The sequence below is a fragment of the Leuresthes tenuis genome, unplaced genomic scaffold (genome assembly GCF_036924035.1).
Source record: "Leuresthes tenuis unplaced genomic scaffold, fLeuTen1.0.hap1 SCAF_1, whole genome shotgun sequence".
Lineage (NCBI taxonomy): Eukaryota > Metazoa > Chordata > Actinopteri > Atheriniformes > Atherinopsidae > Leuresthes > Leuresthes tenuis.
Genome location: NW_027325355.1, coordinates 21,776,379 through 21,796,717, shown reverse-complemented (window position 1 = coordinate 21,796,717; position 20,339 = coordinate 21,776,379). Strand labels below are relative to the sequence as shown.

At 40.0% G+C, this 20,339-nt stretch overlaps 1 protein-coding gene and 1 long non-coding RNA gene across 3 annotated transcripts in view; both read right to left on the bottom strand.

Moving 5' to 3' along the window:
- Window positions 1-20,339, bottom strand: part of LOC140272883 (uncharacterized) — an 858,120-nt gene that overhangs the window by 410,577 nt on the left and 427,204 nt on the right. The window lies entirely within an intron of this gene.
- LOC140272010 (E3 ubiquitin-protein ligase Midline-1-like) overlaps window positions 1,878-20,339 on the bottom strand; it is a 54,089-nt gene continuing 35,627 nt past the window's right edge. For both annotated transcript variants that reach the window (XM_072367430.1, XM_072367354.1), the window contains exons 3-10: window positions 16,046-16,141; window positions 11,015-11,122; window positions 8,798-8,946; window positions 7,829-7,956; window positions 6,605-6,748; window positions 4,425-4,586; window positions 4,127-4,334; window positions 1,878-4,039 (exon numbers count right to left, since the gene is read on the bottom strand). In XM_072367430.1, coding sequence (XP_072223531.1) covers window positions 3,691-4,039; window positions 4,127-4,334; window positions 4,425-4,586; window positions 6,605-6,748; window positions 7,829-7,956; window positions 8,798-8,946; window positions 11,015-11,122; window positions 16,046-16,141 — 1,344 coding nt within the window. In that variant the 3' untranslated portion in view covers window positions 1,878-3,690. The remainder of the gene's footprint in view (window positions 4,040-4,126; window positions 4,335-4,424; window positions 4,587-6,604; window positions 6,749-7,828; window positions 7,957-8,797; window positions 8,947-11,014; window positions 11,123-16,045; window positions 16,142-20,339) is intronic.

Here is a 20,339-nt window from a genome sequence, read left to right as displayed (position 1 = left end):
ATTTAATTGCATTAAGTTTGAAGAAAAGGTCAGAATTTTACTTTATTTTAAATGAATATGATATAATATGTATAATATAAGTGAATATCAAGGCTTACTTGAAGTATAGCAATGAATTGTTATTCTTTGTTCTGATGGGTACAGAGTTACCTTCCCAAAATATACAGCAGACAAACACAAAGGAATCCAACTTGCAAGGGTCCAAGTAATTTGATTGTCGCCAAAACACAAAAGTTCAGACCAGTCGGCTTTCTATAATGAAGCCCTGGATGGTAGTTCAATAAGGGAGATCTTATTCAGTTTACCTTCCCTTATCCCTGGGGATATTGACCTTTCACCCAGGTCAGTATTGTGTTTTCATCACCTCAGTTTTCCCAAGTGCTCAAACTCATCTCATTTTTAACTCTGGTGGCACTACTCTGACATTGCTCTTCATGACCTCTTTTGTTTAAGCCAATCAGCTGAACCTGTTCTTTTAATGCCCTCTTTATTCTGTCATTCTCCTTTAGACTGTTCGAAGTCGACGTGAAGAACCGGCCACATCTGAAATACAAGAGAAAGTGTCAGCTTGGCCCTTTGAATAATTCTCTGTTGATCAATGAATTTAGTTTAATTTAGTTTATAGCTGACAGCTATAGGTCTGATTCTGGTGGAGCAACAGTCAGCAGCGGCAGCACCTCATTGATCTGAATGGCTGAAGTTTGCTTTTGTAGGCTGGTGTTAGACATGAGCTTCTGATCACCTGCTTAGAAAGCATTTTTAAAGTGGTTACTTCTGAGTATGAAACCATCCAACACAATACAGTACATGACACAGAATGATTTCAGAAGCAACTTATAAAAATGTGATTACTCTCAAGATTACGAAATTATCATGCTCTGCTTTTACTGAAACACAGATGGCCTCGTATTTTGACTCGTAACGGTATATATTTAATATGCAGTGAGTATTACTGGTGTCATAGATCTAACGCTGTGAAACTGGTTGTGATAAAAACTAATTATAGACAGTTCCCCTGATGGCATGGCTGCACTTTATTCCTGAATTTATATTCTGACACAATTTTACTGCCAACTTTAGCAAAGGAAAGTTATTCATACGACTATAAATATTTTAAATCTAGTGTGTATTTCATGAGGCAGTAGCATTGATGATGAACAGTCATTCATCTGAGGTTCAGCAGTGCTAACTTCAGCACAGCCTCTGTATTGCAGGTCAGATTCCCACAAACACCTCAGTTATTTTCAGATGGCGACCTGTAAAATTGTCTTTGTGTCCTCTCTATTGTTTACTCAAAGCGGCGCTGAGTAAAATCAAACCACTGAACTGTGTGAACGGCGCTCAAAGCCTCAGCTGATGTTGCAGGATGGCAGCCTAGCGATGAACCCCTGGCGTCTAAGAACAATTGCTCCTGGAAAGTCAGGAAGAACTCCTGATGTCTACGGGAAGTTCACATGATAAACTCGACAACTTCCTCTTCCGCAGGAAATTGACAAACCAGGCTGAACTCGGGCCTGCTGAGGTCTACGCTGACTGAGGAGTCTGACATTGCCTGAATGATTCGTCATGTGGAAGGAGGAGTACAAACACTGCCACGTGCAGCTGCTGCGATATTGTCAATATAAAATTACTGATTTAGGTAGCCGTGAATGACTACTTCACAGAGCTTTCAGATGAGCGCTGGTAACTTTAGTCAGAATGAAATGAAAAAGTCTAAACCTATTGAGCTGTGGGGCTGCTTTTCTTTAGCCACAGAAAGACTGAAATAACACCTGGCATTTCACCCCCCCTCTTTTGAGATCCTCTCTTGACATTCTCAAATGCACACTAAATATATATTTAAAAGGAGACGTTTTTAATGTTAAAAGAAGCAAAGTTTATTTCCCACTTTCTCACAGACTTATCTGAAACACCAGTGATACAAGCACTCGTATCCTGCTTTCCATAAAAATCTCCACAGAGTCAGACCAAATAACACCATGGTCATAATGTTTAAATGGAAACATTAAATTAAGCACTATATACTTGTATCAGATACAATGAAACACACAGTTCAATGTATTACAAACAAAACAAAGAAATAAAGAACACTCCATTTGTCCTTCATACTGTTAAATGGATTGAGTAATAAACCTGATCTCAGTCAGAAATACAACCAAATATTTATATTTACATCGAAGAGTGAAATTTGGTCACTATTACACATTATTACATATTGCCCTAATTGGATGCAGGAGTATAGATTTGACTGTGTCCAGTTTTGAAGTTTTGTTGCTAAGCTCTTACAGTGTCAGTGAGTGAATCTCATTCTGTCTCTTTTGTTAATACGTAGCCGCATTAAACAATTTCCTAATCAAGATTCATCCATTGACTGACATGAAGAACAAGGTGCACACTATTGACATCATATTTGTGCTGTAAGTCTGAGGAGAGCCCCATGTGCGTGTTATCTTATCAAAGTGAAAATGAAGTTTATTTTCAGATAGGGTTGGACAGGACAAGTGGAAAAATGCAGTTAAAATGTTTTGCCAGAAAGTAAGGGGGGACAAAACGACAGCCAAAGTGTGCATTCCGCCCCTTATCTTCCATTTGCCTGGGGTTACAACTGTAACACAACCTACATATGCATCACGTGACCTTGTGGTGACAGAACAAAATTAACACAACAGAGCACAACACTTTTTCAGGATGAATGCGTGTAAATTGCACAAAAAATTAATTAGACTTTTTAAGCTACAAAACCATGAATAAAGTGTAACAATGTGCAAAGCAAGGTCTAAATTTAAGGGAATCTTGCATTTGATATTAGTTAAATGCTATTTCATCTTTATCACCTTTTAAAAATAATTCTGCATTTATAGACTAAAATTTATCTGAACAGACAGCCAGACTTTGGTTCCTTTTTTAATTAACAAGGTAAAAGATAAGGGAGATGGGCTGGGCTGCAATGAATCTACAAAATATACATCTGTTATTCAGCTCTTCCCAGCAATCATGATTGATTACAGTGTACATTTCTGTTTGTACACACTGTCAGTACTTTAAGGGATTGCTGTTGCTGAGAAGATGATATATAAAAAGATAACATTAGAAATTAATTTGTGGCCTGTGTCCTTGTTGCCATACATTGTATTTGCCCTCCATAACCCGTAATGCCTTGGACTAGGATTATCTATTCTGATACTAACCATCAGTCCAAAACTGCTTCCAGTTTACTGTCATCCAGAAAAACTTGGTTTTTACTGAGCCTTTTAGTCTTACACAACATGTAACTTCATCATATTTGCTCAAGAAAATCAGCCCAAACTGATAATGACTTTTGGGAGGCTTAAACACAAACACCACAGGCGTTTCTTTAAAGCTGCACTAGGCAACTCAATAAACTCTAATGCTCATTTATCCTTTAAAAAAAAAAACAAATGGGTAAAAATGATGTATGAGCCACAGACAAGTCCAGCTTTTTTGAGGGAGTTTTCTATATTTTAGCTGCTGTCAGATTAGAGAGAGACAGTGTTCATTTCTGTGTTTGGTCACTGGCTCCAGGTGCAACATAGTGCATGAGCAGAATTTAATTTTGAGTAATTGAGGAAAATTTCTTCTTCAGCCAAACATGAGCATTTTCATAACTCTTTCCCAGTGCAGCTTCAAGGTTCTGAGTTTATGCTGACTAGTTCTTGTTCTCTATAGCCTTCAGTTGTTTGTTTCCAGTCTCTCTAGATGGTCTGGGATAGGCAGACCAGTAAGAATAGTCAGACACTTATTCCATACATTGAACACGGGACAAACAGGCTGGACAAAAGAGACATGGAACGTGTGAAGGTGCTGGGAACCCACGGCATCGTAGAAGGTCAGGTATCCGGCATCATAATCCAGCAGGACCCCGACGCGTCGCAGGTGGGGTGAAGGCTCAATGGCCAGCTCCTTGCTGTTGTGGCGAACCACCCAAGAGTTGTTGCAGCGGCAAAGCACCCAAGAGGCTGAGTTCTTGCCAATCCACTCATGCTTAGGGGCAGATTTGTAGGCAATGCCAACAGCGTACCTGTGGAGGAGAATATAATACAGTTTTTACTATAACCTTTGCTCAAATGGACTCTGTAGATTATCAATGAAAAGGTGTGGTTCTTACCATGTACTCCCTCCAATGAGGGCCTCCCAGTAGTGACGCCCGCTATCAATATAGACATTTCCCACCACACCGTAGCTGTTCTGGCTGGAGAACCGATCCTGGCTGTGGCCTTTCTTGGATGTGGTTTCATCCCGCTCCACTGTGAGGTTATCGTGGGACACCTTCAGCTTCTTGTGAGCAGTTTTGGGGTCCAGCTTGAATGGCTGGCCTGGTTGTAAAATGGATAAGTTTCAAAATTAAATTACACCCACTCACACAAAAAAAAACACAACTTCTGTTAAAGTCCTCATTTTCTTACTGTTAGTCTTCAGGGTCCCGGGTTCACTGCTCCTGCTTCCTGCTTGGTTAATAGCCTTGACAACAAAGATATACTTGGTGCCGCTCTGCAGACCATGCACTGTGTAGTGGTTCTGTTTGATGTTAGGAACAATCATCCAACTTTCCAAAGAGTTACACAGACCTTGGTGAGAAGGAAAGTAATTAGAATATATACACTATGATTACATTAAGTAGAGGATAGTGTCTGTCTTCTCCAATAAGTACGCCACGCAAAAATACACACAATTATTTAATACACTGAATAAAGTGCCTCCTGCTTAAAAATGTGTGCTACAAAAAAATCAAAAATTTTATTAAAAAAATAAAGAAACCTGCAGTTTCATACCAATCAAACACACTTGGCAGATAAGAATTTTTCCAACATGAAATCCAATTCACAAGGCTGTGCTAAACAGCATACCTACGGGAGTTAAGGAAGTTGTTTTTGTGTTGTTATCATTGCATTAGCATTACAAGACTTCCACTTCTTGCATAATGATTCATGTGAATGGCTCCAGGGGGAATTGTCTGCCATTTGACTTGGATGCCAACAGCAAAACCTCTGTCATTAAGGGATATGATAATGGAGGAGAGAGAAAACATCACAGCATCTTACTAAAGAGAAAGAGACAGGGATTTGACACCAAGAGGGAAATAAAGTGTCACATTAGTGTAATAAATGTCAGCTCTTAATATGCTTTAAACAGGAAGTAATGAGAGGGTTATGACAAAAGGTGGAAGCTTGTAAAGATGGGAGGAATGAACAAAGTAACAAATCCCTTATCATATAGAGTTCAAGCCAAAGGAAATGGCATAAAGGAAAAGGGGAGGAAAATAATTAAAGGATAGTAAATTTGTGCAGTGGTGTCTTTGAATCTTAAAAAACAGAAGTGTAGAAAGACAGATAACAGGCAGTTTGACAGAGGGAGAGGAGCTTGTCGTCAGGAGCATTGACCCCATTTTCTTCCTTGTAATTCTTGCTCACTCAAGTGTGTTCAAGATTTTCTGGGTCTTGTGTGTATTTGAGTTAATGTTTATGTCTGCGTATACTGCATGTCTGTTGTTGTTTACACGACATTGTGTCACTAAGTGTGTGTCTTTGATGCTGATTTGTTTTCTAACTGTCATCTCACCTAATGCAATGTCTCAATCCTTCAGTACCATTTAAACCTCATGTTTGCATGCACAGATGAAAGGATTTGACGTATCTGTTAACGTATAATCCTCTGAATATTCACAAGACATTACATATGTCTACATTTGTGCACAATGGCCAGGATTATGCAGCCAGAATTTCAAAGTAACGTCTCTGCCACTTTGAATTCCAGAAAGTTTCACAGGCCCACCTTCCCAAAACATGTTTATGCACATTTGGGAATCATTTGTCATAAAGTCTCACGTGTCTTTTGCGTAGTTGTGAATGCATTGTAAGTAGATCTGTCACAATTTTAGATTTTCATTGCATAATTACTGTGCCCAAAAGCATACATGATCATATTATATGGAAAGCTTGAGAAAGTTGTATTGCTGTCAGACAAATTTAATATTTGTTTATACTTTTGAGGAATTACACTCAAAACAGAAGGAAAGAAACTGTTAAAAATACTAAATCTGTAGTCAATTGTGTTTTATCTTATCAGCTGAGATCAAATCACAACATATTGTACATCTATTTTCAACACAGTATCAATCATTCATTCTTTAAATAATTTCCAATTATTGTTAATACTGATATACTGCAACACTTCTTTTAATTTTTTTCTGGAAAAAACTTTAACCTTAAGCATGCTGGCTCTGCCCGAAACGACTGCATTTCTTCTGCCACAAACTGTATTCATAGTGTGAGAGTCGAGAGGAACCTTAAGTGCTTGCACAAGATATATGCCACAGCCACTGCTACAGCTGCAACCCCCTGCGTGTGCTGGAAACGAGCACCTCCTCAGAAAATGTGTTTTACAGTTTGAAAAGCACTTCACTTAAAGACCCCCACCATCTTTTGATAGTAAATTCATCTAGTGTTGCAAATAGCCCCATTTTTAGTCAAGTCAAGTGCCTCTTCATTGTGAGGGAGACTGAACAGTGTTTTTGAAATGCAAACCTTGAAAATCCATTCATTCCATACACTGATTGAAGCCTCCATTGAGATCCACAAACACTTACTGGCAATGTTGGACTGTCCAGTGAAGATAGCATACTGGAGCTCATAGGACACCACCGTAAATTCATCATCGGACGTCCAGTGGACACTGATGGTGTCGTAGGAGGCTGTGCACAACTCCTCCCTTATGGACGGAGCACTTGGAGCTGAAGGGAATGAAGAAGAGACATTAACCTTCAGCCCTAATTATTTATTCTGTTTGGTGAAAGTTGCAATTTGCATTAATGATAAACCAAATTGATGACACACTTAAAGGATGTCAGTTGTTACAACAACTGTAGCCCTAATTAACCTTGCACGTGTTCATTTGGCTCAATTTATGAGTTTACAAGCTTCATTAAATCCAAGATGGAAGATGCTCTTTCCAGTACAGTGGTAGGTTGAAGATTAAAAGGAATGCAGAAGGTAAATAATTAAATATCAAAATTGCATAAAGACAGCGGGAACAGTTCATATCACAGTCATTACATAACCGGAGACAATAGATTGGCTGTTTCACTCACATATTGAGTTTCATAGGTAAACTAATATGTTGTTGTGGCGTTTTTTGCTCTACTGAGAAATAAATAACAAATATTCCCTTTGTATTAAATTCATGAAGCCACATGTAGAAAGAGAATAGACTGAGGTAAAGAAACAGAGATACAACAGCCCGTTTTAAATTGATTGTAAAGCCACTTCCTATCTCTTTCTATGTCTGTCATTTGTTCCCACTCCCAAGCTTTCTGTCATGAGTGGCTGCACATAGTGGAGTGATTCAGACTGATTCACTCAGTGAAAGGCCCTCCAGCGAAGCCTTCATGCTTCGCAGAGAATAAATATGAGCCAGCCATTTTCACAGACCTTCAAAACCACTGCTCATGATGCCTTTCCTTTTTCTCCCTGGTGTGCTCATAATTCACACTGTGACATTTAGATGGGTCCCAGCAAATGGGACAAAGGAAATTAATTTTGAAAATTAATTTTGGAGTTAATAGCATGGGATCGGTTACTTCAAATGCCATGCATGAAGACAGAGACTTCAAAGGAATTTAAAAAATAATCCAAATTTTAAAAATGAATCCTTAATTAGCAGAAATATTTAGGTTTTATGGCCCAAGAGGAATGAAATCAAAGGACTAGCTATGAACGCAGAGCATTTTCTTTGTGACTCCTTGAATCAAGAAGGCATCATGAGATGATAGTGAACACGAACTCAAATAACAGTTAAAAACATCAAGGTTTACCAGTGAGGTAATCCAGATTCTCCAGCAACTTCTTCTCTCTGGTGAAGTCCAGGGCAAAGGTGTCGAACGTGTCGGTGAGGTGTATCTCAGGGATCAGAACTTGGGTCGAAGCAGTTGCCATGGAAACCCTAGTAGAAATTTGTAACTTTAAACAGGCTGCAACTGCAGTTATTGTCATGCATACAATTCTAGCATTTTGCTTCAGATCAGATGTGATGGGGTCACGGATGCAGACTGACTCCTCAAACATTCAGCAGTTTAAAAAGAGTGGGAGTTAAAATGTCCAAGTTTAATGGAAAATAGTCTGAAAGGGATGATGTTCGTTCCAGGTTGGAGTTTGGGATCGCTTTTGAGACTGCTGGGCTAGTCTGTCATGGTGGTCTATCTATGTTCTTACAACCATTGGCTAAAGACTGCAGATATAGGGTAGTGGAAAGTAGCAAAAAATAGTGCCTGGGCTCAGCCTTGGAATCCAGAGTAGAGACATTGCTCCTCCACACATAAAGGAGGCAATTGCGATGATTTGGACAATTTGCTGAGATGTTACTCGGACACCTATAAAGTGTTCTGGGCATTTCCAATGGGGAGGACACCCAGGACATGCTGGAGAGACTGTCAGGACCCCTAAAATCAGCCTCCAAATGAGTAATACTCAAACAATATTTCCAAAATTAAACGACTTTTAGGAGGACAAACGGATAATATTTAATTTTTCTCTCCCTCTTTTTTTGTCATGAGGAACACGTTTGATGATATACAATTGCCAAATCAATTAGTCAAAAAGCTGAAGCAGAGCTGGGAATTAGATTAGGCTAAACAAAAGCTGAAATCCCTCTTCACTATTTAGACTTTTAGTAATTTTCAGATTGTCTCTCAACATATGTTTTTGCTCTGTCTCCCTCGAGCTAGACTTTTGCGTGCTGTGCTGAATGATCCCGGCATGTGTGGGCAGCATGTTGGCTTTCTGACCTCTCATTGATGCTCTTGGCTGTCTGCAGGAAGCGAGCGTGATCTGTTTCTTTCAGTGTCTGATCAGCCTGTGTGATGAGGGCGGAGGACCTCTCGATGCACTGCTTGCAGTTGGAAATCTGTTGGGTGAGCTTTCGAATCCTATGAGCCTGGAAACATTGACAAAAAGATTTCTCAGAGTGCTTTTAAGATGGGTCAAACAGTCAGGGCAATGATGCAGGAAAATGCCTTTGGCCAGTTTAGGGTGTTGTGGATCAATGGGGATGAGAATGTAATCAGAGACAGGAAACGATCCAAAACAATGGCGTTTTATGGGTACATGAAGATGGGTGCTGACATTTTAAAGGCACTAATACACAAAAAGGTCAAATCCAGGACTGACTGATGCAGGAAGTCATCCTTTTATTAATTGGTATCATTTACAAAGAAGATAAATCATTGGAAAGGGCAAGAGTACATCCATCTTTGTTTACTGAAGTTACAAGAACTGGGACCTGATTTATTTATTTTTAACTCCATCTTGTCTCTTCTTGTTTTGGGTTTGCTTTGGAGCTTCGCTCTATTGATACTGTAAAGATAAATTAACTCCATCCATCCATCCATCCATCATCTACCGCTTATCCGGGGGTCGGGTCGCGGGTGCAGCAGCTTTAACAGAGAAACCCAGATGTCCCTGTCCCCGGTCACTTCCTCCAACTCTTCCGGGGGGAACCCGAGGCGTTCCCAGGCCAACCGACAGACATAGTCTCTCCAACGTGTCCTGGGTCTTCCCCGGGGTCTCCTCCCAGTGGGACGTGCCCGGAACACCTCACCAGTGTACTCCGAGCCCCTCCCGGATGACTGAGCTTCTCACCCTGTCTCTAAGGAAGAGCCCAGACACCCTGCAGAGGACACCCATTTCGGGCGCTTGCATTCGCGATCTCGTTCTTTTGGTCACTACCCACAACTCGTGACCATAGGTGAGGATGGGAACGTAGGTTGATCAGTAAATAGAGAGCTTTGCCTTGTGGCTCAGGTCCTTCTTCACAACAACAGGTCGGTGCAGAGCCCGCAACACTGCAGACGCCGCACCGATCCGCCCGTCAATCTCACGTTCCATTCGTCCCTCACTCGTGACTCTTCAAAGTAAAATATTCTCTATGTTGTACACTAATCAAACAAACTGTGAATGTGATCATACAGCAAAGCTTCATGTAAAAACTTGTTTGTTGAAAAAGAGAGTAATCAAAGACCTTTTGGCATAGATTCTAAGTACACAAGTTAAGCTTCCCATGCCTCAGTTCAAGCAAATATTTTCAGCCATGTCGATGATTCTGCTGCATGCAAATGTGGGATTTCACCTCCCCTTTCCTGTCACTCAGTTCCATTCCCTCTCTCTATGAGCTATGATTTAAGAGGGAGATTGAGGTCAGTGGTTAGATTGAGGTCAAATGACATTTCAGCAGTTTGGCTTGTAAAAAATATCAAAACACAACGGAAACTTTCTTTTGGTTTGATTTGGCTGCAATCATGATGGCCACCACCAAAAATGAATTAGTGGAAAAGGCAAATAATTTGATTTCATGTTTTCTTCTTCAGTTACAAAAGCTGAAAACTCAACATCACATAAAAAAAAAAAATTCGAAAGCATTCCAAGTCTCATTAGAAGCAGCTTAAAAAAATCATCCGGGTTTAGAGTACAAGCAAACATCCCCTCCATATGCTCTGGGATCTACTTTTGGCCTGTCTGACTGCTTCTCCCGTCTGTTCCGAATGTGCTGCAGGATCTGGATCTCAGGCATCCAAACAGTTTGCCATCTGTTCGTCGTTAAAAGATCAAGTCAATGAGGTATTCCAGTGGAAGTTAAGTTAGGTTCTAATGGTATCTTAAAGTGATATCAGTGTGTTTAGAAAGTGATTAATGAAGTTGATGGCATTACCATCTGAATCAAGCTGAGCGTTCATTTAGTTTTACTGGGGATTATGTTGTGTTATTATTAAAGATTGTATTTTCTGTATCTTTTATATGATTTTATTCCCCATTTTAAGGTCAACCATGGGTCTTTTTCTCAGGTTTTTCATTTTTGGAGCTACTTGTGTTTTTTTAATATCAACATGTTTTCATCAGTCAACCATTTCAGCTCATATATTAAAACGAAAAATAAAAGAGAACATTGAGGAAAATTAAGATAAATGGTATGTGCTGTCACTCTTCACCCTTCTGAGTTTTCACCTCACCTTCCCCTCTTTGATCTTGCTGCCAATGATCTGCCTCCTCTGCTGTATGATGTCAATCAGGACATCGCACTCCTCCAGAAGCTTGCCCTCCTGGCGGGATGCATTCACCTGAGAACCAGTTCACACATAGCATTAGATCAACAAAAGGACCGATGAAGGGTAAGGCAGGGGTCTAAAGGGGGTTGTATGTGTCGTGGCTCCACATCATGACGAGCGACAGGGTGTTATTTTCATCCATCATCCTGTCTGAAAGCAGAGACTCGAGGAAGATGAGGCATATTCAGCCATTTCACCTCCTGCTGTCCTGAGGGCTGAGTAATAAAATAAGCAGGAAGTATTGTGGCAGACGTAACCAGACACTAGAGGCACTAAAAATAACTTATTTACTATATAATGCATTATATTCAAGACAAAATATATACACTACAGTGGTTCTCACACATTCTCAAAAATGAATAATAATTTTAAAAAAACAGTGCCTATATACTTCCTGCTTATCACCCCTTAATTTAGTTAATAGTAATAGATGTTCAAGCTGCCATTGTGAGACTCCACATTTGCAAAGTGAGAATTATTTTCTGTGCTCAATTTGCTGAGTGTGTTTTATATGAATTTGATTGAATGACTGTACATGGGAGTGATTTTGTGTACTGTGAAGGAGTGTCCCATTTTAAATAGAGACGATGGTGAATATGCAGGGTCCTGTTTGACAAGATGGGAATGAGAAAACCATACAGGCTGACCTGAGTTGATAGAGGCCTAAAGTCAAGCATTACACAATAGCAACTAAAACTAGCTAAAGTGCAAGCCTCCATCTAAAGAGAAGCAGTTTAAGCTCCAGCAACTAATGAAATGCTAATTTATGCAGTTATCGGACTAAATAAACGTCCATGTCATGGACCCGCTGTCATATGAACTGAAACTGATGTGAAGGCTTATTCACTTTCACTGGCTGTGTCGTGATTGAGCAGGAGGGGTCAGAGACAGGCTTTTGTCAGTAATGTCAGTGACCATGACATCATGTTGTCAAACTAGTCAAGAGTTCATCCCAAGCCGTAGAAGCAGAACTGCCTTCTGTAGAGGAGATGAAATGAGAAATTGTTGATCTAAGTCTGTCACCATTCTTGAGTTTGTGTCTGGTTTACAGGCAGAATTTATTCCAGATTTATTGTGGACATATAGCAAAATGCTTCCAAAACGCCATTAATTTGGATTTAATTCATGACTTTGAAATTGACACCAAAATATTAGAAATGAGGGGTAGCTCAAAGTCTGTCATTGTATCATATGTAGTTTTGTACTGTATATTTGTGTCCATATCAAAATGTGCCACAGCTAACACTTTCTGGATGTCAGTAATTAAGAAGCACCAACAACTTTAGTTCTATCAATTCAGCAGTTTGGTCTCCAGCACAAACAATAAGGAAGCAAACGAAATGTCAAGAAAAGACAAGAAAAAATGCTTTGGAAACCAGGAAATGGTCCCAGTTACTTATATATCCTGCCTGAAAGAAAAGCAGCAAAAGTAAAGACATGTTTTAGTTTCTGTGGCTGTAAATTTAAACATCTGGGTGCCTCAAATCCCACAGATGGCAATTAAGATTAATAGAAATTATTTAATTTAGTTGGAGGTGTTAAGGAAAAAAAATGCAGCTGATTACATTCATGGTTGTTCTGCCATGAGGGTGGTTGGAAGAAAAACAGCACTGAGTCTACATTCTCTGAGGTATTTGATTCATGTTTACAGTCCAATGTGGCTATAAAAGTTGTTTCACGTCCAATTATAAGACTGCAGGTCCTAACAGAATGTGTAATTTCTCATTGTGGTCATTCCAGGCGGTCCTTTCACCACCTTGTAAAGTGTTTTCTTGCTGCAGCAAAGCGATAGCACTGGGAGCAATGAAAGGGAAGTATGACGCGAGTGTTACCACGCCAACGAGAAATTCCGCAGTTATTCATACAAACGTTCACTCTCTCATGCAAACACACATCTACGCTGACAGGTGTTTTAATAATGACATCATGGGGAGCCGTTTACTTTTCCTCCACAAAGCCAAACAAGCCTGGAAAGGACTTCCACTGCATCCTCAGAGTCCCTTCCCAACCCGCATTTATGTGATTTTCTGGAAGCGTGTTGCCAAAAGAAACAGTTTGCCTCTTGGATTACATGGCAGTGCTTATGTGAGACATGCTGAGCCGAATGCCTGAGCTCTGTTGTACGGCAGTGCTTCTGCATCTGTTTTTGTAGCTCTGCTAATTAGTTTCTCTGACATTACTGTGAAGCAGCTTACATCTGTTTTCACTGTGTGGCATTTTGTACACAAATTAGATTTTTAAAAAATCTTTTTTTTTAAGTGGAATCTTATCGAAAAATGAACCAAAAAGGCACATACTGAGTTCCATCCATTTCTTGTCAGATGAATGTCTCGCAGGGTTTGTATATTTTGCTGCACTCATGTCCCAGTGAGTCAGTCATGCTTTCCAAGAGCTGATAAACAACAAAACTAGAATGAGAAGGTGATGAAAAACCTTTGAATATTTTGGCTAAGACTGTCCATTTAGTTTCCCATCAGGCTCTAGTCCGAACTTTCTTTGACACGTCTTCAACTCTCTGCTTTCAGAGGAGGGCATTCTGATTTAAAAAAAAAAAAAAAAAAACCCTCAAAATTCAAAGGAAACTTTCTCCATCCACAAATATTCCAGATGAGCGGCGTCTAATGACTGTGGGCAGAGTCTTCTGTAGCATATGATTAGCATGACAGATTATAGCCTGACAGGAGAATTAAGTGATGAGTATAACCATGCTCAAATGAGTCCAAGCTGGAGGATATTCCAACTTTGGATACACCCATGGGCCTACAGGATAAGGATTATACAGAAAAATACTAGCAGCCAAAAAAAATGCTCATAGAAAGTACAACTTCTCTTTGTTTTACATATATTAAAAGTCTTCAAATGAGGCTTAGTTTTTGACATATTGTGATAGGTCATGGGAAGTGTTTACCACAGTGTTGAAATGTGTTTACAAAGGGTTTTAAAATCTTCCACATTTGCATGAGCAGTCTAACTAATCACATTTTTAACTAATCACAAGTCAGCATGGTGGATTCATCTTTCCAGATTGATTTTGTTTCCTCAGGAGTAGTACATCTCCCTATATTTACCCATCTGTGCAAACACAGGGGTTATCATCAATCCAGAAACTGAACATAACTGAGGCGCAGAGCTTCACTAATCTAACTTTAAAGCTTTGAATTATAGTTATTTATTGATACTGGTTAACATGCCTCATTAATTCTTAATATTCATATGATGGATGCATAGTTAATTGTACTTCACAGTTGCTATGAAATATAGCATTATCATGAAATTCATCCCAATTCACTGACGATGTGCATGTTGTACAGCATCATGCTAAAAAAACAGTTGATGCCTCTGCTCAGACTTGAACAAAGCCAGGTATTTTCTTTATATGTTGAGATGAATGACTTTTCTTTACTGCATTTTGAATGGGAAACCAAATAATCTTTTAATTTACTGTGCCTTCCCTAACCTTCTCTGTAATGATGTCCTATTTTCAAACATGCAAGGAGACAGGGGTCCCGTTGTGGTTAGGGCCGTAGAATCTAACATAAAACATGATGTCAGCTGAATGAGCGTGCATAGAAAATGTGCTGGAGAGGCACAAAACTGTGGGTGCAGCCGAGACAGTGAGTCAGGGGAACTGGATGTCAGTTCGGGGTCTTGTTTTTAGAACATGTCTCAGCAGTTATCTTCAGAGAAGTTTTTAATCTGACGTGAAATATTCAGAAATCTCTTCAGCAGCACGCAAACAGCCCCACTCATATGCTGCTCCTTTGTACAGGACTCTTCTTGTTTTTTTCCCCCTGCGCCATGTGCATGCATTTGATGATCATCTTTTGTTTTGCTTCTTTTTCATGGGAGGGGGTCTTTTTGCTCATACAGCAAACGTGCTACCACTGGACAATCCAAGGGTTGTTTTTAGGATTGTAGTGTTATCGTATGTGTCATCGTGCCCGGGTGGGAAAAAGTAGGTCATGTGTCTGTTTCTCTTTTTTAACCCTTCCTTTGTCTATACATCGTTTACTCATTTCAGATTTTTAAACTAAAGGTTCGCTCACAGAAAACATGCCTGTTACACAAGCATTTTCAGCGCAAGCAAATAACATTAAATCTGAAGACCTAACAATTCTCTTTTCCCCTGCACTTTGTAAAGGGCTTCACACACAGAGAAACTGCTCTCTATCATCTCTAATCTGAGATGTCACCGCTTTTAAACCCTGTGGCACTACTTTGTATAAAGCGTCTTAGTGGGGCATCGTAACATGAACAGGCAGGCTTGGCACAGAGATAGCTTCAGAGCTAAACGAGAGCTAAAAGCACGCAAACATCCACACAATTTGCGACTAATTCCTGTTCAAATTTGTTAGATGATGTGTAATAATGAACGTTTTGAAGAAAACCTTTGTAGTTTAGGATGGTGCATATAATGCTGGAAGTGTAATTCAGTCCCATACTCTAATAACAATTTAATCAGAACTCTGCAGCAGAAGTTGCACACTAAAACTTCACCCAGTTAAATCAAGAATATAAAGACACTTTAAGGTTGCAAACACTAGCATCTGTGTAATTTATCAATCTTTTAGTTTTTTAAATTCTCACAAATTTGAATAACTTTTGATGAACTAGCAATTCAGAAACCATTTACAAATGGAACGTTGAGGGTACAAACTCCTCTCTTTCAAACACAGCTGTATATTAGTCTTATTCAGCATTTTTCAATATCTTTACTGGCTGAGCTCTGCTACATGCTAAGCTAAAAAATGCTGAACTTGTCATGAGTCACAGTAGAAGTCAGGTAGGAGATATGGCACAATCACAAGGGACTGAAAAGGGAATGGCTCAGGCTTCAGACATGAAATCTTAATCTAGGGTTTTGTACATTCACTAAAGCAAATTTTACAAAGTCTCTAAGGTCAGTGGAGACCCCACAGGGCCACTGGGACTCACCTCTACATGCTGGCAAGTCTGGATCAGTTTCCCCATAAGAGACTCAAGCTCGTTGTTCCTCTTGATCAAATTACTTAGGTTGGAGTCCAGGGCTTGCTGTGGAAAACACAAAAATGAGACAATGCAAAATGTAAGCTATTAAAAAGGAATACAAAAAAATATCATAGACACAGATGCAAAGAGACAGTGGATACAGAGCCGGGAATAAAAAAAAAAGACAAAAATGCAGAAAGTTTCAACTTTCTTTTGTCTTTCTGACACAAGCCAAATAACAAGCATCAGACGCACAACACAATAAAAATGCTACATTCTAGAAAACGATAAGAGCAAAACTGTCCAACTCTTCACAGAAACAATGGTTTTCCTCCAACTCTTCTTCTACACAAGCATTCCCATGTGCAGAACTTTTGGAGGTGCGTTTAGTGACCACGCACCTCTGAGCAAGGGTAATACCCCTCATCCCTGTACTGCCTCCTCATCCTGCCCGGTCTGAGCCTCTGACAGTGGATCCTACTCGAGGAGAGGCTGCGACTGGGACAGCCACTCTGCTGAGCACCAAGCCAAGCGCAAGCCCAGCCAAGCGACAAATCAGGCATCAAAAGCTCTCCCTATGAGAGCGCACAGCAGTGCTCAGGGCAAACGAACCGGCAAACAGGTGACAGCACGTCAGTGCAGTCCCTTAACGCTCCTCCCATCATTTTTTCCCCTCTTCCATCCCCCTTTCCTCTTTTTTTAAGCTCCTTTTCATATGGCAGGGCACAGTCTGTCGCCCTTACTTTCGTGTTTTGCATTATTGCCAAACCGAGCGTGATTTAGTTGTTCTGATGACTCGTTTCCACTTTCCTTTCAAAACTGTTTTTGTGCCGACTTTAGGCTTATAGTTGGTGAAAGCAGAGATGCTTGTGAAACTGTTTCACAGAGCAGCAAGGCCAGAACACAGTTTTCCGAATGTATTTTTGGTAAATGCTTTCTTTACAACAGCAACCTTCGACCACTTCTGAGCAGTGGCGTAAACAAGCCAGTTCTGATGTTACAGTGAGGAGTGAAAGGCTATACCTAGAGGGGATATTGAATAAACAACAGCAGTAAACATGGACAGAGATGGTGGGATTTGTACGTTTTTGTCTGTGTGTGTGTTAGGGTGGTGCTTGGGGCTTAATGGATGACCTTAATACGCAGATGACACACAAAAGCAGCATAAAGGTCTGCTTGAGTAAGAATGTGACACTTGTTGTTTTTAACCTCAGTAAGCGTGAGGATAACCTGACCTTCTTTAATGTGGAGGACAAAAATGTACAGTGAGCTCTGCTGCAAACAGTTGTTGAAATACACTGTGACATGTACTAAGCAGAGAAGAGATATAAAAACTGAAGCCTACTGTGCATGTATCATTTGTGCATGTTTTTTTGTGGATCAGCTTTGGACAGGGACAGGTTAACACACAGCTGCAGTGTCCATGTTGCCAGTTAGTATTTATCTCTTGGAGCTAAACGGCCTGCCTGCCTGCCCCATCCGTTTGATCACCTGTCAATCACCCTGCTAGTTTATGAGTGCTGTCGCTCTCTCTTTCTCTGACAAACCTCCTTTCTTATGCCAGATTTAAAAAAAAAAAAAAACATCTCATCATACAGTTAATCTCTGCTCAGATTATCCACCTTGATATGACATTTAAACGCAGAATTAACGTATGTAAATTTGTACCAAAAACTGAAATCAGCGATGTAAAGTAATCCGTGCAGTGTAGTTTTTATTCTGAACTGCTTGATATACACTGTGTATACGCAGTGTTTGATATACACTGCTCAGCCACAATATTATCATCTTATAATTAACTGTTATATTAGATTCTATTTCTTGAGGAAGCTTAGATCCCTAAATATTTGCAGCAAGACTTATCTTCTATAAGTCTGTGGTGGAGAGTGTGATTAGCTTTACTGCCATCATTTGGGCAGCAGCATCGGAGTCAGTGATAGTTACGCAGCAAGAGAACATTTTGTCCCTAAAGTTGATGTGTTGCGAGTAGAAAAAATGGGCAAGCATAAGGATTTGAGCAACACTGACAACAGCCAAAAAAAGTCAAGATGGCTGTGTTATAACAATATACAATATACAATTCAAGCTCTTGTGAGATGTTTCTATCTGTAGGCGTCAGGACCCACCAAAAATGGTCCAAGGAAGGAAAAGTCTCAAAGCAAAGACGTGTTGTTTGATCCAATATATAAGAGGTAATGTAGCTTAAATTGCTGAAAAAGTTGTTCCAGTAGAGGGTATCCAAACACACTGTGCGTGTCAGGTCAATGCATTCGTCGCAGCATAGCCAGAAATTGGTCATGGTTCCCATGCTGAGTTATGCCCACTGCTAAAAGCACAGCCTCAAAGCACTGGATGAAGGTGTGCATTACGTATTTGAGGAAGACATTGCACCGGGATATGCGCAGAATGTCCGTTGGCAGGGGCAGTGTGATGCTTTGGAAAATATTTCTGCTGATAAACCTTAGGTACTGCCAATCCCAAGGTATGTTTCCTTCCCATTACCACCTACCTAAACAATGTTGATGACCAGGAAACACATCACCTTGATGAAAATGGTGCTCCCTGTTGGCAGTGGTCATGTTCAGCGGGATAATGTTCCTGCCATACCATAAAATAGTTTCAAGAATGGCTTTCAGCTGTTAAGTTGGTCTTCAAATCCACCACATATCTAATAATATCTAATTAAGCATCTTGGTGATGTCTTGATTCATGGAGACCACATCCTCAAGGGCTTAAAGGCTCAGATGCCACAGCATAACTTCAGAGGTCTACTGGAGTCCATGCACCAATGGGTCAGGGTTATTTTTTTGGGGGGGGACCCACTTAACACTGGACTGGTCTTGGCTGATCAGTGTATGTCTATGCTTATTGGTACTTTATTGTTGGTATATTACTTTTTTCCACCACTGCAAAAAAAATCTCAGCTCTAAGACTTGGATCACTCATGACTGTATGGTATAAGACAAAACCTTTCTGAGTTGTAAGATTGCTTAAAGTGTAAGCCGCCAACTTTTTTTTTTTTCAAAGTAAAATAGGTTACTTCAACAGGATCTGCTCTTAATCAGCAGGAAGTTCAGATCCTCGTACATCTACTTCTCAACAGGCATCTGCTCTTTCAAAGTGAGGGAAACTGTACCCGTTCTTTTTCCTCCAGCTTAAAAAGAAACCGTGTGGCTTTATGCACCTCACAAGTACCCACTTTGATATGTCTTTTTAACATTCTCTATCATTTTTGAGAAAATGATTCTCTGTTGTTTGTGACTGTTGATGTGAGTGAAATGGCTTTGGGTGTATGCGGTGAGAGAACTCAAAATCACCCTGGAGCAGTGCTGATAAGCTAAGAATGTATTCACTGGGATCACACACATTCCCCCAACCCATAGACAGAGACAGGCACGCAACTGATCTCAAAACTTCACAAGGCTTTCACCTTTTCAAGATTTATTATAACACAGAGAGGCATTGTGTCGATTCTTGCCAGAATTTCACTCCATTTGTTTCCCTTTTTCTGGTACACACTGGGGAGGGATAAGAGAAGCCTCCATCACAGGGTGAGGATGGAAGCTGTGAAACAACTACGGAGCAAAAAAGAGTGGGCAGGAAAATATAGTTTATTTTTTATATCCATCTATATTTAAACACATCTATACATCTATACACATCTATATATGTATTTATCTCTTATTATAAGAATGTGTGTTCTCTTTTCATAAAGAGCACTGTTTTACACCCAGTTTTCTAAGAATAAGCTCTTCTGTGCATTGGAAAACATGGGTTGATGTTTTTGTAGCAGACTTGGAGAAATGGACATAAGTCTTAAAAAAAAAGGAGATCCAATCCAAAAGATTAGCCATCGAGAAAGGACTTTTGTTCTGCAGAAACTAAGAAAAGGTCATTTGTGTGGTTGAGAGACGAGAAAGCTACAGGTAAAAGGAACATTGAGCACAAAAGGAGAGGAGAGAAAGCTGTGATTTCTACACAATGCACAGAAAGTTTACAAGGAATGCATTTCCTTCACCTGTTCTTTAGAGTCAACTCCACAGGAAATCATAAATGCTTTGAGATGGGACTGGCCTTGACAACCATGTTTAGCATTTCCATTCTGGAAAGAATCAAGCTGAGGAATCAACAGCTTCAAAGCTGCTATAACCAGTATTTTCATATGACAGGACTTGTAGGGATGAACAAACTGTTCTCATTCCCAGTGTCAAATAATGTGGTCAAAGTGCATGGTGTCTTACACAATACATGCTTCAGTGTT